Here is a 24,883-nt window from a genome sequence, read left to right as displayed (position 1 = left end):
AAGTTATGTGGATTTCAGTTTCATGTTTTATGGTTTAAACATGCAATCACGAGAATTTGGGCTCTGGATGATTTTTAGTGCAGTTCTTCGTGTGCACTTGGAGTCTCCGAGCGCAGCCAAAGGAATTACTTTGCGTAGCTGACGTCAGGAATACCAAACCAACTGCACTGGCGGTGGGCAGGGAGCCACTGAAGAGGATATGAGGAGCAATCGTGAAAGAGGGCTCAGTCCGACCTTGTCTGGCTCACAGTCCCGCGCGTGGTTGTGCGTAAACGCCGCAAAAATAGTTGTCGGTGTTTAAGAAAAAAACCTTCAGGCGCGTACAACTTTGGCCCTCATTCATGTTTTTTTTCGAAACACATCCACGTCTGGGTGTTGTGCAGAGGACAACCTCTTCCGCATATTGGATTTCAATGCAAAGAGAAGGTCGCAAACGTCCATCTAAGGATTCGGGAAATGAAGACAGCTACTGACACGGACTCAGTATTAGTTTTACTTTTGAAACGTTTTTCTGCGCAGTTTTGATTTAGGTATTTTCTTCAACTCGTGAAGCTTTGGCTCCCTGTGTGGGATTACTCGCTGCATTTCTTGTATTTGAATGTAGCTGAGTTTTGGATACGCCTGTGCTGTGCATTGTACAGTGCACAAATTAGATCACAATGTATTTATTTTAGGACAACCTCTTTCTATACAAAGTGCCAAATTTAGCCGGAATGGCGAACGAGTGTAATCGCAACATTGTAGAAAAGTATATCTCCCATAAACTCTCCAAACGGGGGTATGTGTTTGGATTTGATGATGTCCGGGATGAAGATGCTGCTAATAATGGGTCAATAGATGTCCCTCCACCGACTTTGGTTCGCCGGTGCCGTGAAGCCGGCACTGGGCCTGACAGCGAGAGCATCCCTCACCTCTGCAAACGGCTCCCCCAGTCCGACCCGACCGCCGCCATCCACAGAGTTCTCCGCGAGGCTGGAGACGAACTTGAGAGACTATACCAGCCAGACTTCGCGGAGATGTCGCGGCAGCTGTATCTCACATCCACCACGGCGCAAAGGAGATTCGCCGAGGTGATCGACGAACTGTTCCGGGACGGGGTGAACTGGGGCCGGATTATCGCGTTCTTCGAGTTCGGGGGCACGGTGTGCGTGGAGTGCGCCGCAAAAGAAGAGATGACATCGCAGGTGGACAACATCGCCGAGTGGATGACGGAGTATCTAAATGGACCTCTAAACAGCTGGATACAAGATAACGGAGGATGGGTAGGTCTCATTCCGTGTAGTTGAGCGCTTTGCAGTTGTGTGCCACGGGGGCGCAAAGGTCCGCTTTTGCTCTGGTTGAAGATGTTTCAATCAATAAATTCACCTACTGTACACATGTTTAATTGAGATCAGAACTTACATTCTGATTGGACTTAATAAAGCACAATATCGAAACCACAGCTGTAGATTAATACAAATCTATTTCTCTAGATGTGTCCATTACGCACGACAGGGCGAAGGATAGACATGGACGACCTAACTTATGAGCTGCTCTGATTGGATGTTGATGGTGGCTGTTAAACCTAGTTGACCAATGTCAGTCCACGTGCTCTGTCACACCTCCCGACGCTCTACACGAATCCCGCCCTGTCACAGCAGAGCCAGTGGCAGCCACAGCTGTCGTGGAGCAGACGGGATAGCACCTTGTGTTCCAGGGAGAATTGAAGCCTACGAAAACATTATTTAATGCATCACAGTATAACTTTATAACATTTTCAACGTGTACCTGTATATAAAGCGTTATGCTGTAAAGTGCTCTGGTGCAGGCTGTGGTGTGATGTGTTGGTCGTGGTTGTAGCAGGAGGGAGGTGGCCAGACGGATGTCAGCAAGGAGACAACTATTGAATTAATGTGTTTAAGCCTCTAGGCATGACTGGACAAGGCTTAGCTATCAGGGCCATTTTCTGCACATCTCATCTAAATGACACACAAACTTCAAGTACTAATGAGGAGAGGCATCTACACTCCACCATTACCTGGCTACAGGAAAAGAGTTGAACCTAAAAAGAAAAAGTGTCCAATTTCAAATCCACTTTTGCAACAATTCTTCTTTTCTGCAGCCAGCAAAGAGCACATCAGCCTCATCTTATGTGCTCTTTAACAACTATTAAACAAATCTCCCATGAATTAGCCTCTAATTAGCAGAGGTGTTCTTAATGAGTGCATAATATTTGTGCTGCTTGGTTATCTTGGCCAGAAGGTATCAGAATTGAGGAGGGGGGTCATCAATGATTCATATTGAACATTTCATCTCAAAGGGAAGGACCATTTAACATTCCCCTTGAGTCTGCCTTACCCCTGGAGGTGGCAGGTTGTGCCACATATCAAAGGCAGGCAATGGAGGGAGGACCCTCCAGGAACACAGCGTTAATCTGCAGCCACTGGGTTTAACATACAATCCCTTGTGCATCTAGGTTGGATCTCTTTTGTCTGCTTTTTTAGACCTGTGCCTTGAAGCCGGCGCAGGCTGGGCTGCCGAGACGCCTGCTCGAGGTCTCTGGAGCCTGTGCCCACTGTACAATAATGTAGGTCATCATAGTCTGTGTTTTCCAGACGAGCGGAGATGACTGTGTCTCTGCTGCTCTGAATCAACTGGAGGGACAGAGAGTACAGTCTTTTAATCCAAAGGATTATTCAGGATTATTTGAAAGCGCATGTTTCCACTTTGGGTCATTTTGGTGGATTTATGCTCTCCGCATCAAGGAACCTATATCCAAATTAGTTTGTCTCTAAATCAATTAATTACAGAATACACTAGCATCGGAGCTTGTGAGTTTATACCTGTACTGTGTCGAGATTGAGCATTGACAGATAGGAATCTAACAGACACTGATGTTGATTTATGTTATCATTTGAATGCCTGTCAGGTGGGGGATTTCCTGAGCTGTGTGTGTGTGTGTGTGTGTGTGTTTCAGTCATTAACTGACATTTCATAACGGACGCTGGCCCAGGCACAAAGCTTTGTCTGTGCTCTAGATTGGGTTTGGGAAATTCAGCTTCTCCTTTTTTACTGACTTGTGTTTGAAACACTATCATTCAGAATGTGCCAAAACTGTTATTCTCCCATGTTGTTTGTAGCTACACTTATATAGTGAAAAGTCTTGGACTCTTTTGAAACTAAAAGTTTGTTGACTTTGTTCCAATGTCTTTCGAAGTTATGAATCCACAGCCCTAGTTGTTGAGATTTCTTATCAGACACTTTTCTTATCTTATCAGACCAAGATTTTAGAGATACCACCCCCCAGAAAAAAACCGAGGACTTCCCCTCAGTGTCCTCGATGGTGGCTATGGCCCAGACAATGGCTGCCACTGTTTGGATGTACTCTGAAACCAATCTGTTTCTGTAGTGTGAAAGCTTTGTGTGATGAACCAAATGTGCAACATGTCTAATCTGCTCATCCTGGGCTTTGCTGAGGGTTTCCATCCACTTTAGTGCCACACATTTTTGAGGATACATATGGGTCAAAAACAATTTGTTAATTTCACCCACTAATTGCCAGGGGATGGTGCTTTTGGCTATTTAAGGGGACAGACTACAACAAGTGTATTGTTTTTCTCAATTGGTGTGACACAGCTTTGACCAAACAATGAAGACATGGAATAAACATAGTTATATGTGCGTTTAGACAGGTTGTGTTTATAGTCACTAACACTGTCAATTGTGTTATTGTATGGTAGAGGTGAGTCTTGTGTTTTCCACCACTCTTTAAACAATGGTAGTGGCTAGTCAAGCTATTACTGACATTTTTGACATGTGAGAGTGGTGTGGAAACAGCTTTTTATCAGCTCACCCTCTCTTTCCTGTTGTTTTTTAGACAATTTGAGCCCAAAATAGTGCCCACTAATCATTGTTGAGTCTAGGCCTCACCGGTGAGTCAAATACACCTTTAGTTAAACAAAACTAACTGCCCTTTAGACATAACAAAGCAGTTACTATATTGCAAGAACCCAGCTAAGGGTGAAATAGCTCCCACTCTGCACTGATTACTTACCACACTCCGGGATGTAAAAGACTGTCCTTTCATTGTCCTCAACACTCAGTTTTCTCCACCTGTATAAATTCACCCTTTGTGGTGGCAGAAATTGCACTCATCAGGGGACGATTGCATTTAGGCTGTACCCATATGTGGTTCACCTGTGTTTATTTACAGTTCCTCTCAGTAAATACCAAGTGATTGAACAAAGTGACAGACAGCGTCCCACTTCTGAAATTACATGCTGGACCTCAGATATTTGACTGGCTGTGGGGGCGGCACGGAGCAAAATGCCAAAATGTGTTTCAAGGGAAAAAAGTGGTTTCACAACTTTGGAAGGCTAAATGAGAACAGCCCCAGATATGATGTTGAGAAATTAATGTCTTTGGTCCAAACTGAAATGTATCTCAACAACTACTAGATGGATTGCCATGAAATTATGTACAGACCTTTATGGTCTGTATTTACACCACTTAATCTTGTGCCATCTTCAGGTCAAGATTTTATGGTAAATGTGCAGCCAAACTAATGATATCCCCATCAGCATCAGGTGTACGTTGGCTAACATACCTGCTAAACATCAGAATGTTAACATTGTCCTCATGAGCATGTTAGCACGCTTGACATTAGCATTTTGCACTGTAGAGCTAGCATGGCCCTGGTCTTCTTTTCATGTAGTAGTGGAGACAAAGGAGCTAAATCACCTAAAACCTTTTTTGAAGTCTTAAAAAGCAGGATCAGGTGTCTGAGGAATGCTGCGATCCTGTGTGTGTGTGTGTGTGTGTGTGTGTGTGTGTGTGTGTGTGTGTGTGTGTGTGTGTGTGTGTGTGTGTGTGTGTGTGTGTGTGTGTGTGTGTGTGTGTGTGTGTGTGTGTGTGTGTGACAAGTAGTTGGCTTGGGTTTGGTCCTTCCAGTGGGGGATTCCCTGATCACAATCTGCTAGTCGACGGGTGGGACCTGCATGTTGTTTCGGGCATCTGGTTGTGCCCCACTCCTCTCTTGTTGAGGCTGAGTGGATCTGGGACAGCGAGGAAGTCATTAATCTCCATATAGGTGACATGTCGGCAGAGTAGAGGAGTAGGGGGGGACCAAATAAACTCACTCACAAAGGAGCACATGCAGTAAAAGCAGGAAAAAAATCCTGAAGAGATCTCACTTACATCCAATTTGTGTCTCCTAGATGCAACTTCAATCGGTTAAAAACAAGTCAATAAAATAAAAAATGGAAAATGAAAGCAGCGTTTCAAGAGACTGCTTTCATAATGTAATCAGCTCTACAATTCATGATTGACGCATCCATTCTAAGCCAGAAATCTTTTCTTCTCAGCCAGTTGTTTCCTTTTGTCTGTTAATTTGTAGTTATTTATCAGCCTCACAAAATTAGAGCGTGGATTGAACTCCGCTTACTTGTTTCTAGCAATCAGACCGAGGCATAAACAATTACTCATGCAAATAGCATTTATGGTTTTTCCCACCCACACATTATTTCAAGACAGAAAAATAACAACATGATTTCCCTTTTGGAGAAGCCAAAAATCTCTGCAACTAATGATGAGTTTTGGAGATTTGGACAACAGTGTTATATTTTGATGTGGACTCTCAGCTCTGGAGTGGATACTGTACACCACAAAAGAGCTCAGTGTGGCAAGAAACACGCCAAGCTTTCCCCCCATACTGTACCCCTTTTGCTGAGCAGACCTTGGTGGCTCGCCATCTGCCACTGGGTTTACACCCATCAGCCCGGCAACTGTAATCTCAGATACATTTCCTACAGACGCAGGCAGCTCTGGGCTCTAACTCTCTGAATTAATCTGACTCATTCGAATAATATCTTTCAGGAACTGACCTGGAGAGATCTCATGTCTCTCTGCAATCAAAGCACGATGACCCTTGTTCCAAATATTCAGTCCTGTGTGTGGGATACTTCGGAAAGACTTATTAAACCTTTTATAGTTTAAGTGGTGCTTTTTGCGTGACACTCAAGTGACTCCTTTGGTCAGTCTTCACTCTGAAATCACTTGTATCTGAATCATGGCCTATATTAAACTTGGGGTTGACTGTTCGGTATTAATAATGACGTCAATTACTTTTCAACGACACTTGAACAATATGGCACAATTTGTTTCCATGACAGTGTTCACAATTTTTTTTGATGGATTTTAGACCTTTTTGTGGCCAAGTCTAATTATTTCTTTTACAGTGTCTGCTTTGCCTTTCAGTACATAAAACAACAAACATGAGAGTTTTTTGCAGCTGGGTACCGTGCAATGAATAATTCAGCTATTTATTCAAAATTTCAACTGCAATTCTTTTATTTTTCTGACAATAAAATCAGACGAATCTCAAACTGTAGACATGCTGTCAGTCTTAATTATAGAAAAGGCTGGTATCATGAAGACATGCTGTCTTTCTCAAACTCAAATTCACCCAAACAAAGGATTTTTATGATACTGTTGACTGGTCAACAATCGTTTGATCACTTTTGAGCTTGACATGACACTCCTTGCTTTTATGTTATGGTTACGCCATCTTTACCATTTCACACATCTTGAGCATTTCATGAACCTCCCAGAAATGTGCACTGTTGTTGTAAATAGATATCACAGAAATACAGTTTTTTTTATATATAACTGTTCCTAGGATATAATTCTGGTGCTTTGTGAGTGCTGTGCCTATTTCCAAGACCTCACTTCTCCCCAGACACCCTCCACCCTGTCCTGTGTGCTTATTTCTGGACCTCCTCGGGAGAGGCGGAGGAATGTCTGCTGGGGAGCAGCGACTGTGAATAAGTAATGGACACGACCTGGGTGTTTCTTTCCTGAGTGGCCCGTGAAGGGTGTGGGTGATTTTGTTTGTTGAAAATCATGTCAGCTGAGCATTCTTTATTCAGTCAGAACACACACTGATGAATAATACATGGAGCATATAAACTCAGACACTAAATGGATGTTCAACAAGTAGAACCCCCAAAGGCTGTCTGCGCTCCAGTCGAGATATCACCTCTTCTTTTTCCTCACCCTCTTTCTCCCTCTATCTGTCTCTTACCCCACCATCACAGACATAGTCAATTAAACACACACACACACACACACGTGCCTAAACCCTTAATAAACAACACACTAATACCCTGAGACATGGCTTTCAGTGTCAGGTAACGTTTCAGATTCCTTAAAAAATGCAGGGACATGTGAGAGGCCTCTAAATATAGAAGCGTTACCACCAATGCTCCTGTGTGGTCCTTTAATTGTCATGTTACACATAAATTCCTGTGCTATTGTCGCATTCACATCACAAAGTCGCCTGCCAATCTGCATGGGGAAAAAAAGGTCCTAATGAACCATTTGAGATGGCAGATAAAAGAGTTTTCCACCTTTTCTTTCATGGTAGGAGCTGGATAATGAGAAGCTTACTGAGACGCTAGTTGACATTGCCAGTGGGCACACCCTTGGAAGCTGTGCAGCATATCAATATAGGGCAAGGTTAAACGGTTCCTCCCATTGTCTAACTACTGTAGATATTTTTGGGACAAACCCCCAAAAGGGTTTTTAAAAGAGATTTGATTTCCTCAATTAATTTCTAGAGCAACAATAGCCACTACTGATTGAAATGCAGCTGGGAGTGTCACCTAAATTACTTCCCAAAGACAGACACTGTTGCATGCCTAAAATAACCTAAAAAAAAAAATCAGAAAAATATTTTCTTACTTACCATCCATGGTTGAAAGTTTGACTTTCACTCCCAAAATGAAACGTACATCTTGTACTCTTAAGTTTGTGGAATCTCCAGTTCCTCCAATACTGTTTCTTGGGGGGGGGGGTTATGCTGACAATAAATACATTTTCATACACTTCCATTGTGTTGGGGTTGTGTCAGAAGACTCAGCAAAAAGAGTCTATAAAGTTGGCCACTTTCGGGGAAGTGAAAATAGCTATCTAGCTAGCTATAACTATCACCTATTCGCTATTTACACATTTTAGTAGACACAGAGTAGCATTCATTTAGTTCTGTTTTGGTCTCCACCAACCCCTGAGGGAAATATCTTTCTCTTTAGATGCTAAATGCTATGTTTGTTGCTAACTTTGTCTGCTGTTTGGTGCTAGACGGGTAGCGTTGGTACAGGGCTGCCAACTCTCACGCATTGGCCGTGAGACACACGCATTTGACTGGTTTCACACGCGCACACGCCACACCCCCGATTTCTCACGCTGAAGTGTCAGCCCGGTCGGTCAAATTTCTGAAAGATGAGTTTATCTATGTTTTTACCTGTTGAGCCACTTGTGATCGACTAGTTGTGCTTTCAGAGACTGTGGGGGGGGTGAAAAATGAGAACCTTTTTTTCACGAGCCATCCCAGGTGCATTTCCCCGGCTTCAGGTATGAGCTCTGAGTATCACAGACCCGTCCGGCGCTTCGTGTCCACTCTCTCTGTAACAATAGAGGTGAGCAGCTCGGCTGGTAGTGGAGCAACTTCAGTTCATTGTAGTGGACTCGCTCTGCTGGGGGCGGTGACGCGTTGCATCTGTGCGTAGACCTCCATAAAGAGCAGCGTACGGACACCTCTAAACTCTGTCAGAGACCAGAGACCCAAATGGGCCTCTGAGTCTGTCAGACGGTCTGAATGAGATCCATCATATCAGCGGAGCAATGACATGCACAGCTGACTATATTACACCATATACTATATTATACTATATATAGCCTACTAGCCTATATTACAACTCTCCAAATCTCGGACAACAGAGATGGGAGGAGTTATATTTTGAATGGGCACAAAGTTGTAAATAGGAGCAGAAATCTGGTGAGACACATCTGAGCTATACTATATTTTATATATATATATATATATATATATATAATACAATACTGCAACTATTGTGCTTCTCTAACCTCGGTGCATCTCTAAATGTAACTGTAAATAATTAATTTGATGTTTTTTAAAATGAACAAATAGTCTTTATTTTCACAAAAAAGTAAAAACATTAAGTGGGGTACAGAGGATGAGGGCCAAACATTACTGAACATTGGCACAAAGGTTAAAGGATTAGAATTTATGTAACTCAGTGGTTCTCATTCTTTAGAATTTCAGTGGTCTTAGTTGATCCCTCAACATTAATTTAACTTTGGGTCCCTGGTCCCTACACCAGGGACCCCTGGACCTGTTCACCACAGACCCAAATCTTCTCAGCTGTTGCTGACATATGCTACTGTCTCTTCATGTGGTTCAATATGTTTGGCACATTGTCTGGGTCAGTTCTTATATAAGAAGAAGTTAATAATGTAAATGCTGAATGCCCTAAAACCTGTTGATACTACAACAATGCAAAGGCTCCTAACCATACAGTTTTGCACATATCATGTAAGACTTGATTTCTCCATTTTTTTTGCAAAAAAACTCTCCAGAAAGTGCCATTTAATGGTTTATTTTTCAAATTTTTTTTCCTGGGGGAGCATACCCCCAGACCCCCCTAGGGAGAGCACCATCCCCCCACATATAACAAATCCCAATTTAAACCCTGAAGTATAATGATGCTGAAAGACCCAAAGAAATTGCTTTGTACACGGCAAAATATGGGTTGGCCCCCCCAAATCTCACTCCAAGGTTTTGGGAAAAGTTGGCAGCCCTGTTGGTACGTTGTTTTTTTTAGAGCTTATTTACACAAAAACATAAACCGAACAAAACAGCTGTATGCTTTAGCTGAAAAGGACGCAGAAGGTTGTGGAAGAGGGAACCAAAAGAATAAAGTTGCAGCTTGTATAACTAAACAACAAGCCAAAGAAAGGCTAAGATGCCCTATAGAGCTGAGAGAAGCTGCAGTGTTAAGTGATGATTCTCTTTTCAATTCTTATCCCATTCCACAGTTATTTGAACAATTGTTACTATAAAAATATGGACTGTTGCAGCTTTAAAACCTTGCAAAACTGAACAATCTGCATGGCCAGATTCCAACAGGGTTAAATGGGAAAATGTTTTTTTGTGATTCGGGTGAATGACCATTTAATGTTTATAGAGTTTATATATGCCGACAAGCAGGCAAACACAGAAGCGGATGTGCTGGTGCAAATCAATTATTTGCTGTCCACAAAATGGCTGTGTGCACACTCACACGCACATGCATACACACACACATACTGTGCCACATCAGCGTGAACACACAGAAGCGGATGTGGTAGTGTGAATCAATAATGCTGTGTTGTCACAGTGACATGTGAGCCATGGCAGGGAGCAGATGGCCCCAGGGTGCCTAGCTTCCTGTTAGCTGTGCCATTCAGCCTCAACACACACAGACACACATGCACACCCCACTACCATGTCCGCTGGGATTTCCTGGTGCAACTAACCATAGCACTGGCCATTAACAAACAGCCAGCTATTATTGGCTCTTCTCTGAAATGCTGAGATGCCTACCTAAAAAATGACAACATGCAGATAATGGTAAATAGATTTCTCTGCCTCATCCATGGAGGTCTGGGGTAAATATTTCTCTGCATCCGTTCCCCAATTTGATTTTTGGCAGCAGGGAAAATAGCCCTCAGGCAATCTGATCAGTTTCAGTGGACACTAAGTGAGGTCAGCCATTGCTCAGGTATCACTTCGAATAGCCTGGGTGGTATTGATTGAGCATTTCCGATGGCTTGTGTTGGTATCTCTGGTCAAAGACTCAATGTGACAACACAGTGAACCAGTGGCTGTAAATGTCAGATTGTAAATAAAGTTGATTTATAAAAAATTCATGCTGTTGAAAGACCTTGGCGAGATATTTATGCTGTTTATACACTTATGGTGACGTCTTTCTGCCAATGTGTGTGTGTGTGTGTGTGTGTGTGCAACTGAGAGCTCTCACTCCTGGTAAAGCTCACACAGCACCCCCCCCCTGTTGGCACTCACCTTTGATAGCAACTGATTAGGTTTGAAGTGCAGAGAAAACGATTCGCCCCTGACTTTGGAAGATAAAAGCCTTTCCAAGGGAACGTTGCTGCTGCTACCTAGTGTTTCAGGGCAGCGATTAGTGTTCATGAAACTCTTTACCATCTCGAACTCTTATCCTCCCAAACCTACAACCAACTTCTGTCAGCATGTGAACAGACATTTTGTTGCTGTGCTGTCACAGATAACCCCTGCTGTTTTCAGAGGACTACTACTCCATGCTACTTCTGACAGTGATCGCCGGCAGGGGCTTACCCAGTCTTGCCACGGCGTTGTATTACATCAATTTCACTGGGTCTTCTCTGAAGCTGTGCTGCCTTTAATTGGTTGTTGGGCTGTCATTACAACTTCAAATAATGACAGATACTTCAAAGAAAACAGGGAGAATTAAAAACAAGAGAACCGACAGTGATTCCTTTTCTTCTTAGGTATTTTGTTTTACATTTTTGGTATTTCTTTTGACAATGCAGTTGTGCTTTATGCCTGTGTATGTTCTAAGGAGGCTGTATTTGTATTTATCATAAGGATCCCCATTGTCGCCTAGACAACTAGCTAATATTCCTGGGGTCTGAAACAACAATAAATCAGACAATATTATAATATTTCATTACTCATACATAAAAGAAAGTAAACGAATAATATTTGCATATAAAACTAAATAACAAATAAAGCAAATATTTTGCAATGCCTGGATTCATTAACGTCATGTCAGTAAATCTGAAGTTTAATCAACTCTGCAAATTGACCTATAAAGTGCTTTCTTTATCTTTTAACATTTGTGGCTCTTGGTGGTGCAAAACCTGTAAAGAAAGAAAGAAAGAAAGAAAGAAAGAAAGAGCTCAATAAGAATGCATTCACTGTTGTTTAACAAACTACACTATATGAAGAAAAAAAAAATGTTTCCAGATTTGAAATGATCTAGAGTCTACATTTCTGCAATGCAAAGTAAGTTAAAAAATATTCCCAGATGAAATGACTGGACTTCACAATGTGTCTTTGATCAGGAGGGGAGGCTGACAGGGAGGAGGAAGAAGAGGAGAGATGAAGCAGAGGAGGCTTATAAAGCTGTAACAGGCAGTCCATTTCTTTATAGTGCCACATGTGCTGCAGCTAGGTCGAGACTGCTGAGGTAATTGCTGTAAAAAAAGTAAGGGATGGTTGGCAAAGTTCAATCAGGCCACCAGGGTTGAAAGACCAAAGCAAAATGGAGTTAACAGAGCAAATTGGATGAAGAAGTAAAAGTAGATTAGGTCACTCCACAGAAGTTAATAGAGAAAACTTGGATAAAATTGCCTGTTAGTCATCTGATTCAACAATCATCTGATTCTCAGCTGATCCATCTGCTGACTTAAAAAGTAGAGGAATGTTCCCATTAAAAAAAACACCCACATGGGCATTACATAGCACAAAATAAAATAAAAAATGTAACAGCCACAGCTCACAATACAATATGCACGGATTTTTTCCTGTATAATTTAGAGTCTCAGTTTGAAGCAGTATATTCTAATATTCACTGCACATAAAGGCTCAACCTGCCACTGAATAACACTAATGCCATTTCCCATGGATTATTCCATGGAGAGAAAATGCCACAAAAAAACTCTAACATGACACTGAAGTGTGCCTTATTGGCTTCTGCACAATTTTCCTACCAGACTTTCAATGTCACAATAGGCAACTTATTATCATTCATCAGGTAGGCTGTGCTTGTTTCCCTTTGGTCTCTGCATATAAGACAGGGAAGGTGACACCGCTCCGAGTGAGCCAGCCTGCTCCAGATATTTCAAACAATCGGCCGTTTTGAAAGCACGCCGCTCTGCATAGCTGTCTCTAAGGTCTCTGTGAGTCACATTGAACTCATGTTTTAAGATCAGGAATATAAGTAGTGTCTACCTGGGCTCTCAAGTGCTTGAATAGGCGTTAATTGCTTTCATCTAGCTCTGAAAAGGATTTACATATAGTTATTTTATTACATAATACAAGTGTAGTTGTGTTTTATGCAGTCATTCTGGTTTTCTCAAGGTTCATTCCTTCTCATATCAGGCCTCTCAGGCACACACAGTGCAGTTGTTTGTTTCCACACATCAATGCATTCCACTCATTCCTCTCCCCCGGATGAAAATCAGCTGGTTGCCTGAGAGCGGTCATTGAACTGTTCCCCAGTATTCCCAGGCTGAAAAGTGAAATGGGGGAGGAAAACATTTTCTCAGCAAGCCAGGTTGGGGCCCATTTTCATATTGCTTTTAAAACCCAGCTGACAGCTAAACATATCATAGGCTATGGATATATATTTAGAATTATCAGCCGGTAGTTAAATTGTGTAACAATTCCCCCCCCCCCTGTTTCAAAATGACCTCATGCTGCATGCAGGACAGAGAAGTTTTGTCACGCATTGCACAATTTCAGCTTTTCTGCTTTCTTTCCTATATCGAGGTTTTTCAGTGGGCCATAGGCTTAGTCACCATAGTGTTACCTCACTTAGCAATGGATAGTGACATAACAGACATTTATTTTAATGCAAATCTTCTAGATTATAACTTTAACACTGATACATCACTTGATTAAGTAGCGTTTTACTGTTATAACTATGGAGCTAGTTTTAACTATTTTATTTACAGCACGGTAGTTCCCAAACTAGGGTTCGGGCCCCTCCAAATGTTTGACTAAATTAAGTCGAACAGTATTTAAATGAAACCATCTGAGAAGTTTGGGGGGTGATGTCTCTTTATTGTGTAACTCCTAATAATTTTACTCTTAATCTGTGAAAATGACAGATGTCAGATAAATGCAGAGGAGTAGAATATCTTTGTGCTTAAATACAGTACTTGAGTAAATGTACACGATCACCTCCCATCACTGGCAGCAGATGTCTTCACTTTGACTTTGTGGAAAGTTTTCATTGTGGTTCGCGTTCTCTTCTCCTCACTTCAAAGGTGTTCCTGAGGGAGCTGCACATCAAACAGGTGATTGTTTTCCCTGACATTATCGGACATCTGAGATCCTCAAACCGCTCTGCTCCGCTCACAGCGAGCCCTGTCCCAGACTGTGGCCTCTCTCATTTACATGGGTACACAGAGAACACTACCTGAACCTGAAACCTGGCCCTGTTGTACTCCAATCACGTAAACCGCTCCAATATCTTGTTGCCAAAACTGACAAGCTCTCATTTAGCAGCCTAATTTTACAAGACGTCTCCTGTATGAAAGAGGAGACTGAGAGGAACTGTGCGTCTAGCTTTGATGTTCCAATACTTTCTCCTTCGCCAACATGTTTAGTTCTCTGTTTCAATCAGGAGAGACATGTTTGCAGATATGCAAATGAGGTTTATTGTACAGCTCAATAAAATGTATAAAGTCTTTGGCGATTAGACTCCATCGCTATACGAATATTTTGTATATCTATATAGGGGTAGAGAACCCTCAGACCCCCCGATGGAATCTTGACACCGGTGGTGGCAAAGGAGCCCGAAGACCAGACCGAAGGAGGTTCCAGACCGGTCAGCTGGAGTAGATGACTGGAGGTGGAAGGGGAGGTGGAGGGTTGCACTCTTTGCCTGCAACGACAGCTGAATAGCAAGGGGAGAAACAGATTTTTAAAAGCAGGGTTGTGACTCTTTGATTGGCCCTTGCAATTTGTGTACAATTCTGATTGGTTAAGCAGGAAGGTGAACGCCTCCAACAGGTATTCTATTTAGGAAGAGAGCATTGATAAAATTGTAGCTGAGCCACATTAGACGATATTACACAGGATTTGTTTGGCACTGCTTTCTAAATTACAGTAACTTCGGATTTCATCAAAGGAAAAAAACATTCCTGCTTTTTGTGAACATAAAACGTGCCCATTTGTTACAGTTTGATTTTTCTTAGACTTGGAGCTAAGATTTAGGAGTCAGTTAATGGTTCAAAACAAATACAAATCTCTTAGTTACAGTGTCTAACCAACTGTGGCTCTGCACCGCTGCTCCCACTCCCTTTCTCCATGGTATTAGCATGACTACATGTTTGGCTTGCCTCTAGTCTTTCCCTAGTTACCAGAAACAGAGTCTGTGATTTAACCATACTTGGCTCTACCACAGAGAAGCCATAGTCTAAAACCAGACAGTGATGTCATCCCAGCAGCATATGGCACAGGAGGTGACTTAACACTAAGTGAACTGTCAAGTTCTTTTTCAAAGACTCACTCAGTCACAAAGCAACTTTGTAAAAATCTGGATTGTGTAATTTTGTTACACATGGGCTCTTTGATGCAATCACCAGAAAACCACAACAATGGAAAAGCAAATGACTTCATTTCTTGGGCAAGTTCAGAACAATCAGCCTACACACGGCTGCGCATACTGCAGATGGTGTTCCCACACATCCCCATTCATTACACCATATACAGTAGTCGTTTCTGGCTCAGATCAGTCAGTCTATTTTCAGCTCCACTGCATTTGAGACTGTGGTTGTGTGGTCGTGAGGTCTTAAGGTCTTAAGGGGTCAGTGGATATGACTTTTAAGGCTCGTGCCACCCCTGTCACAGGAAATGAGCTTCTCCCATGGCTCTGTTTGTCACAGGAGAAGTAACAGGCCACCTGGGAATCTGCTGGTTCCCACGTTCTCTATCGGAGGTTTCTATCTGGACCAATCAAGCACAGCAGCTTAGCTATTGGGCGCTCCCACGCTCTCTAGTTTTGCCAAAAATAAAACATTTTCTGAGTCTTGTATGCAGCAATCCAAAGCTGATTTAAAGCGGTGTGAGCAGTTTGAAATGTGAAAGTTTAAACTCTTTGTCTAATCATTAACCCAAACTGCAGTGAATGTGGAGAATGCCATTGTTCGCTTTTTTTTTAAATGCCACAGATAATTTACCAAGTGGCACTTAACACAAGTGCTGTTGCATTCTTGAGTGCAAAATGTGAACAAAACAACCCATGGAGGTGGAGTTTTACACAATTCTCTCAGAAAGTACACCACAGTTTTTTGGCTTTCACACGCTTACATGGATTTTTGAAACCACAAACACGTCACTGGAACAGCCGATGTACTGTGCAAGGCTTCCTCGGAGTAAACACAGAGCTATTAGACATCCAATTGGCAGACATCCTGTCTTTACTGGAAAGCCACTCAAGCCAGGTTTAATGCACTCCAAACACACCAGCCTAAACCAACCTCCACAAGTGTGGATGATGACTCAACGCCATTTTCCACTCTCTCTTTTGCTCTTGCGCATCATTGGTGGCCTTTTAAATGGGCCAAGCAGCGGAGATGTGAGTTTTGAGATTGGGCAGCCCTAAACCAGGAGCTCAGATGAAGCCTGATATTTATAGCAGCACAGAAGTCTTGCGGCTTCGACTATTGTCACTTCCTCTTCCGCTGAGGGGCCAGATGGGCTCAGCGCAGACATCCTCAGATGAGGCAGACATCCTCAGATGAGGCAGACATCCCCTTTAAGCTTCATTGTATCTATTTGAGGAAGCCATTGTGCCGAGTTTTGATTAATTGGTTCGTGTTGAAAATGGTTCCAAGGTCAAAATCACAGCTCTGGCTTGTTTTAAAGAATGAAAGAAATATATTGATTTAGCTGCAGAGGGGGTCTGATTAATTGTGAGAGAAAAGGATTGTCTCTCATTGCTTTGATGTCTCTTTGTTCCGCTAGAGACTGATTGCAAATGATACACTCTGAGCTTCAGTAAGGTGTGCAGAAGTGCAGATAAACGAGGAGCGCAAGTGACAGGAGAGGAAACACGGTCTGTAGCCATCCACTCGCCCTCACCTCTCTGAGCCCGCAAGGTCACCCATTTCTCTGTTTCATGTTGGATCAAAGCTCAATGAAAATCAATGGGGCTCAAGAAGAATAAAGGGCCTGCCAGGATCGTAGAACTGCTCAGTCAAGGTTAAATAAATACATCAGAAATGTTTGGTAATTCAAAGTCTGTACAAGTTGGACGGTTTAACTCCAGTGCCTTTATCCTCCTCCTCCTGCCTTGATGTCATGAAAGTTTACTGAAGCGTTATTCATCTCTAAAAAAAAAAAAAGTCTCATGTGTAAAGTTACAGTACTCATTTATCTAGCTGGTTTTACAATGAATAATGGAGACAATAAAAAACGCAGAGTGTCATGAGGACTGTGGGTGATTTACTGGCGATCACGTTTCATGTTCCAGTAGAGCAGGCTCACTCCCACAGGAGAGCGTGCTGTTTTGTAAACACACACTAATACTGCTGCTGCTGCTGCTGCTGCTGCTGACATACATTTGAATATTTATGAGCCTTTAGGGTAGCATCCAACGTCAAAATGGTTTCTCTACGGTTGAGTCCAATGACAGTACATTGCCGAGTATGAAACCTGAGTCTTCAAATGTCACAAAGTGAAAGCTAATTTTAAAGGGTTTTCCATTTCTTTTGTCAGGATTTACCTTCTGCTCTATTTTTCATCACAGACTGATATAACTGCGTAATTTCCATATCGTCTGGCAATTTAAAGGGAACATCTGTGTTTTTCAACTTGGACCCTGTTTTCCCATGTTTTTTGTAATTATGTGACAATGGGAACAACAATTGGTCCAGTATTGAGCGAGAGTGCTGCAGCTGCTAGCTGGAAAACAGGCTGCAATGGGATCGCAAGGGGGAATTGTCAATGTCAAGGCTCAGATTGTTATAATGGTATAGTTAAGTGTCTGTTTCGTCTAACTTTCTGCCACAGACTAATAGATTAATAGACTAATCGTTTGAGCTCTATGTTTTATAATCAAGGGTGCTATTCAAGTTAATTCTGTAAGTGTGATCCACTAAGTTTGTGTAGTGACAGATTTGTACAGCTTTCCAACCAGTTTGCCATCATCACTTGGCTGCGAGGTCGCTGTTTCCAAGTATTGCAGTATTGTCAAAGTTTAGTGAAGGGCTCAGCGTCCTCATCTCCAAGCTGTTTGGCAGTGCTGACACAGGGGGATTCACTAGGTAATGAGTATTGCAAAAAAAAAAAAAAACTCCTCCGTCATCTCATTTTTGCCGGGGCCAGTCGATGGATGACACTCCAGAGACTTGATGGAACCTGACTTTGCTGCCAGACAACTTCGGTTGCTGTCCTGTCACCTATTGTGAACGGCTGAGTTAAAAAAAAAATCTGTATATGCATTCATACATAAAATAATAACACATGAAAGCGAGAGATATTAGTGTATATTTGGATCAAAGCAGATCAATTACACAGGACACTAATGCCTTCCCTGCACTTTTTTTCTATCTCCTATTACTCTTCCTTGGCTCCTGAAATGGTTTTGTTTGACTTTAATTAGCTGCAGAGAAGTCTGCAAGAAGCTCATTAGAAAATCAAAGAGGGGTGGCGGCGGCAGCAGCATATGCAATTTTATAAGTATGTTACTATGTGAATGCTTAGGAAATAAACAGAGCGTGGGGAGAAGCTCGGTTCAGAGGTGAATACAGCAGCGAAGCCACAACAGGCCCTTTAAATACAAGTTGAACTTTCACCCACATCCCTTTCTCTCAGTCTCATTCTGACGGCAATTACCCACAGAAACGTCCCAAAACAGCACACAAGATGACTCATTATCTTCCACACAAGTCAAGCGATCAGTCCCAATACCCAAAGCAACTGGCATTTCCCGTTACCCTTAAGATAGCGTAAGGCCATCCGGGGAAGACAACAGTGTATAATCTCTCTGTATTCACGAATGACACTGAGCAAAAACCCAGAGGTCTAAATCATGTGAAAAACAAATCAGAGGTTGAGAACAGGCTCTCTCCTGCTGGTGGGAAAAGCAAATCATGTGTGAAGTTTCCAGCCAGGGTAACCATGACACTCAGGCAGCAAGTTACCACCCCATGGCTGAGTATGGGATCCTCTCAAGTCTTACTCCTTTACTGTGTGCGCCTCTCAGGGATTCATTGTGTGCAGTAAAAGCGAAGGAAAGCGAGTGTGTAAACCTGGCTAGGCATTTTCCCATTGGATTCTTGCCTTCTGTAGGGCGGCTGTGACCTTTATAAAGCCATTGATCCAAAAAATGAATACTATGGAGAACTACAGCCTGGACTTTATTTCCCAGATGCACACCTGCTGTCGGTGGCAGATGGTTTGCTGCAGGGCAGAGAGATAACTTCTTGAGGATTATGCAGTCTTTTGTTGATGTGATGAATGCAGATGTTTTGTCCTTTCCTGTCCCTGCAAACTCTCTGTGTCCTCCTTTGCCAGCTGCTTATTATTATCATTTTCTTTAAAGGTTCAGATTGTTCAAAATGACAGTCAACACAGAATGAAAAACAGGGAGAGGAAGCAGGAGAAAAAGAGAGTACCAAGGTTTGTTTTTCCTACCACTCACATGGTGTTGGCAGCACTGCTTGCTAACGTGTGGGTGTAAAAAGTTCCAGGAGCATGCCTCAGTCTCATGATATCCACCTGACACCCTTCCTCCCTCCATCCCTCCCTCCTCTATCTCTTCGCAGCTCTCCCCTGGGCCAGTATAGAGTTATTACCGCCCATGTCCTTGCGGGATTCTTTTAAACATCAATCACCGCTCTTATGAACCTCTTACCGTAATTGGCCCGCTTTTGTTTCAGACTTAAATAGAAGATAATCTATGCCGCCAGTCTGGGACATATTTAGGACACACATCATGAGTTTGCAATTTTGTCAAGCCAGGCTAGTGGTCACACACACATGCTGCTGGAGAAGGTGGCTGGTCTGTGTTGTTTCCTCAGTAAACTGTTATTTTTCTGGCGTAGGAAATAAAGACGGAGACAGTGTTTTTGCCAGCTAACACGTTCCCCTCAGCTGGAGGTCTGACTGAAGAGCTTGTTCTCTAATTAATACCTGAATCCTAGAGAGGAGGGAGGGAGGGTATCGTCACTGAAAAACAAGGCTTGTTCACAGTTCTTTAAAAAAAAGAAACCGTCTGACATTTGGATTCCGATTTTTAGCTGACTAGGCCCACTGAAATGTCTCAAAAACTGATGGTTTGCCATGATATTTTTAATGACTCTGATGATCCCTGATTTTCCCATTAGCGCCACCAGCAGGGCATGGTTTTCATCCTCTGAAGTATGTCACATGCATAGATTCATGAGCACCTATTTAGCCTACAGACATTCATGGTTCGCAAAGGATGAATCCTAATGATGAACCCCTGGCTTTTAGTGTCACAAGGAGCCTAACATTTGTAGTTTTGAGTGAAATATCTCAGCAACTATTGAAGGATCTGCCATGAAATTTAGTTCAGACATTCATGCCCCCCCTCAGTAGGAACTGTAATAACTTTGGTGACCCTGCAAAACTAACAAGTCGCACAGGGCTACCAGCAAGGCTGCAGAGTCTTGTTTTTAGCCGTGGATAATTAAAAACGCTCACCTGCAACCAAGAAAAACGACTTGTGGTTTAAGATCATGTCGGCTTACTTAAGTGCACAGTGTGTTTTGACACCAGAGGGCCTTAAGTGGAAAGAAACTGCTGATCCTTCTTCCTCTGTGTCCCAGTCTGGCCCCCAGCCTCAGGAATGCCACAGGATGGGAAGGGAGGAGAGGGAAACAGGAAATACTTTTGTCTCCCCACAGCACTTCAGAATGGATGTCTCCTTTTTTTAGTCCTGTGTGGGCTTATGTTTGATAAAAGGAAACTGTATATTAAAATGTGACAGAAAAAGAGCATAATGACCCAGTTTTGATTCTAGATCAAGGTCGAAGAAAACGTGTGCATTCCAGTTAGAATTACACAAAACATAATTAAAATAGAATGCTGATAGATTCCCATGGGAACTGACACAGTAATGTTGTACTGAATTAAACTTAACAATTCACCATTGTTCACAGATGGGTCAAGTTACAGCTCAAATCAGAGGCATCAAAGGGGCCGAAATGTACTGCTATTAATGTGGTTAGCTTCATCACAAAAGAGTTGATATTCAATAGGAAACATTATAGCCTCTCTTAAACCGCTCTAAAACACTGTCCTAGTCAGGTTCAAGATAATCTACTTGTGCGTGTGTGGGAGAGCGAGGAGCTTAGCACCATCCTTAGCACTTCCTGTCCAGCTGTTCCTGCTGTCATTGCTCATGAGCAGATGTCTGTATTTCCTCGTCGAAGACACACAGCCGTGGTATTTGCTCCATGGACATGACATCCTCTTACAAAATTTTAATTTGTAACAGGCCTTTTTTTAACTCATGTTTTAGCAGCAGGAAGCAGAGCCTAAGAGTAACATTAATATATTTATGCGTGAGGAATGCAAGCGCTCATCAACATGCTGAAGAAAGAAAACGCCTAAATCTGTCGACGTGCAGTTACAAATTGGCTTTTTTTGGTGATTTCTGTGTTTGTTAAATGTGTTTCTGTTTGGGTTGTGTCTGTCTGCATGACGAGTGTCTGAGGTTGTGCGTCTGAGTGTGTGTGTGAGCCAATAAACATTAATGGATCTGCTTGCAGCATGGCTGTAAAAACACTAGTTCCCATATTTGATGGTGGCCAAGGGATTTACATTTTAGGATTAAGGATCACCATGCCGATTTTGAGCTCCTCTGCTCCTAAAACATCTGCTGCCAGGGGATCACAGCATTTAAAACTTACATTTATTAAATTGCCACAAAAGTAGTCTAACCGTGTTCTGTGGATTTGGTAAGAGTAACCAGATAATTTTTCATCACCGTCAAAATCTCAAAGGTGGATATCTTAGAATCTGGTGAAATTAAAGTAAAACCATCTAAATAGCTTGATACCAGCCATGGAAAGAGAAACAAATGGTGTTTGGTCAACCAATCCTTACGATGATTAGAATTATCATAATTATTCTATAACTTTCTAAGGGTCAACAAATCCCATAAAAAGACCAAAACCAAATATGAATTGATCCTACTACCAAGTTGGCTGTGTAGTCAAAACCTGATGAACTGTATTCCTCTGTGCCATAGAGCTTCATTGTTGTTCAAAAACTATTTCAGTAGATCAATGGGCCACACTACTGCACTAGCTGGCATGTTCCTTTGAGTTAGTCCCACGCAGAGCACTCAATGTGTATTAATCCGCAGCTGAAAACTAGTCCCCAACAAATGCACTATTTAGTTGGAGTAAAGTACATTAAATACTACAATGCCTAGCTGTTTTAGCAACTGACAAGCCTTTTTTTAATAAAAAATATATATGCGTGACCTGTTTTTAAAGATTTACGTCTGAGGAATAAATGGGATGCCAACCTTATTCTTTATGGTATTTTATAGTAGACTCCACCCATCAAATAACCTGCTGACGTAAGAAAGTACACATAGATAAACACATTCTTTGACAGCCCAATTAACTGTTTCTCTTCCTGTCTCTCTCCCAGGCTGCCTTTGTGGAGCTGTATGACAGACAGAGGGACTCCCTCTTCAGCTGCTCCTGGCCCTCCATTAAGACGGTCTTTGGTCTAGCTGCACTCGGGGCAGCTAGCCTCACCTTCGGAGCATACCTGACACAGAAGTGAAAGAGCCCTCGTTCTACCAGCTTGACTTTATTCTCCACCTCCTTCTTCTCCTTGTGCCTCTTCTTATTCCTTTTTATAGACGCCCCTGACCCCTCAGAGACAACCTTCACACTCTTTTGAATCTGGCTCTCTTCAAAGCTTTCTCTCAGAAATCTCCCTCTTCCTCGCCCCTACACGTCAAAACAGACACAAATCAAAACCACTGAAGCCGCCCATGCAGAGCAATGGACGTCTTGAAAAGAGGCAACTTAGACGTAATCACACTAATTTGCTGAGTAGCCTACAATTGAGAAATGAGGTGGCATCAGTAGCATGCATTTTTTGGGGGGGGTTTTGTTCTGCCTGCTTCTGTACTAGTTATAGCATGAATGTTGAGTGTTTGTGTAGATGTTGTTGCATGTGTCAGAGCTCATGCAGGACCTCTATTTAGAGGCCTTGATGATGGGGGTCCAGGGACAACGATGCTCCACACCGGAGAGGAAGCGGCTGCAGCCCAGCCCCTGCATGTTAGGGTGAAGAACCCCGTTTTGAACTGTGTTGCCCCCCTGCAGCCGTCCTTCAAAGGACTTCCTCTACAGAACAGCTGCTCAGAATGTATAATGGAAACGGCTCGGTTTGTGTCTACTGCTTTCACTCCTCAGACAGCTCCAGTGAACTTTGAACACCCTGCACCATTATACTCTCCATGGTCCTTAATATTTAGAGGAAGGGCCAGCGGAAGACTGAGGACAGCTGATATTTCTTGTGCAGAGTTTGAAAGCTCCTCGATTGAGATAGTGATGTTGGTTTTAATTTTTTTGCAGCATGCCAAACCCCAAATTGTGTGGTTTTACCACAGAAAAAAAGAGGAGAATGGAGAATTTTTTCAAGGACTGAAAAGCATACAGAAGAAGCCTGTCATTGCTTAAAACTCATATGATGATGAATATACTGAGTGCAGCACAAAACAGTAAGGTATAAGAAAAAAAAAATGAATGGACAGGATTTGAAATGTGCATTCCTCAAACACAACAATGTCAACGAGACCACTCTTAAAAAAGCACCAACACTGTTCAAAGATTAGCACCAAGCAACCCTTAATTTTTTTTTTTCCTACCAGCTTTCTTACTCTTAACTCTGTCCATTTGTGGTCAGACTGTTTGGGCTCACCCAGGTCTCAGAGCTGACCTTGTCAACATGTGTCCTCCAGCTGCTGAGGCCCTGCACTGAGAAGAACCTCGCTTGGTCACTGATGACTGAGTGGAATACCACGGCAGCAGGGTTTCAGTTTAGGACTAAAGCCAGTGTGTCCGCGGGTGCTGGAACCTGAGATGTCCCCTCTCTCCGGTCTGCAAATGCATTCTGTCATTGATTTGTTTTATTGATGTTTGTCTTGTGTTACAGTCTGACAGAAAATTTGGAAATGCTCACGGTAGTGACGGTCAAATGAAGCTTCGCGAAGCTTCGTTGTTATTTTCTGAGCTCACCAGATGGAGCTCTCTGTTCAACAAAGGCTTGAAAACACAAAGAATTACCATTCCTTTAACGTTTTACTTTGAATAGAAAACGCCATCTAGTGAGCTCAGAAAATAAAGCCAGTGGTTTCATTTGACCATCGCTAGTTCACAGGCTTCAAAATATTTTGTTGTAGCCTGCACAACTTTATTTGGTTAAGGAAAAGTGTTTTTTTTTCTTCTTAATCTTTCTTTCTTTTCTTTCTCATTACAAATCTTCAACAGCTTTGTTGTATAGATGAAATATACTGTCTTCACACGAGAAATACGTGTAACCATATTTATAACAGAATAGGGTAGAAGATAACAAATAACAGCAAAGGAGTTGCATTTTTCTATTTATTGAGCGGTACCAGATCACAGATTTTTTTTAACAGTAGCTACTTTGATGAAAAAATAAATTGTTTTCACTTGTTTTTTATTCTATTGAATCACACTGTAACTACATTTTCTTCCTGGCTGCTATTATAATGAGAAAGATGTGTTTAAAAAAAAAAGAAGTGAATTTCTGTGTCGTATTACTATTGGCTTAAGGCTGCTATACTGTCGATTTAACTTTTAATTAACAGCTGAAACTGCCAGAGATTTACAGTATAGTACTTTAGAGCTGGAAACCAAAGTTAACATGCATTAATCTTTAATTTAAAACATAACAAAACAAAAAAAAAGTAGCTTAAGGAGGATACACGTCGCTTCACTTCACTGAGTCTATTCAGTGAGGTTTTCTGATCTCTCTGTGGGGGGTTTGTCTAGTCTACCTGTACTATATCACCTTAACTTTTGTCAGCTTTGTGCTCCAATGATAACAACAGCAATATACTGTAATTTTTATATTTTCTGTGCATAATATCTGAATGTAGATGCCATGGTTGCTACTGTTTAATGTCTATAATCACAAACCTGTAGCACTTAAAAAGGTGAATTGTGTTTCTGTTGTTTACTGCTATATCCACAATAAGCTAGTGGGATCATATTGTTCCTAATAAACCAGATTTCTCAAGCAGCTGCA

At 42.1% G+C, this 24,883-nt stretch overlaps 1 protein-coding gene and 1 long non-coding RNA gene across 2 annotated transcripts; both read left to right on the top strand.

The window, feature by feature from the left end:
• Positions 1–160: 160 nt before the first annotated feature.
• On the top strand, positions 161–23,316 carry bcl2b (BCL2 apoptosis regulator b). Its single transcript, XM_032530703.1, has 2 exons — positions 161–1,262; positions 22,244–23,316. Exons 1-2 carry the CDS (start codon positions 714–716, stop codon positions 22,379–22,381), a joined length of 687 nt encoding a protein of 228 aa, XP_032386594.1. The 5' UTR covers positions 161–713; the 3' UTR covers positions 22,382–23,316.
• A 103-nt stretch (positions 23,317–23,419) lies between these two features.
• Positions 23,420–24,883, top strand: LOC116698658 (uncharacterized). The gene is made up of 2 exons (XR_004334273.1): positions 23,420–23,792; positions 23,990–24,883. It is a non-coding gene; the product is annotated as an uncharacterized LOC116698658 (long non-coding RNA).

This window comes from Etheostoma spectabile, chromosome 12 (genome assembly GCF_008692095.1).
Source record: "Etheostoma spectabile isolate EspeVRDwgs_2016 chromosome 12, UIUC_Espe_1.0, whole genome shotgun sequence".
In the NCBI taxonomy this organism is placed as follows: Eukaryota; Metazoa; Chordata; class Actinopteri; order Perciformes; family Percidae; genus Etheostoma; species Etheostoma spectabile.
The sequence above is the reverse complement of the archived record's forward strand: the minus strand, read 5'-3'. Positions and strand labels throughout refer to the sequence as shown.

Coding starts and splice junctions, on each gene's coding strand:
- bcl2b (XM_032530703.1), top strand. CDS start 714: ATGGCGAACGAGTGTAATCGCAACATTGTAGAAAAGTATATCTCCCAT. Junction 1,263..22,243: donor TACAAGATAACGGAGGATGG/GTAGGTCTCATT, acceptor TCTCTCTCCCAG/GCTGCCTTTGTGGAGCTGTA.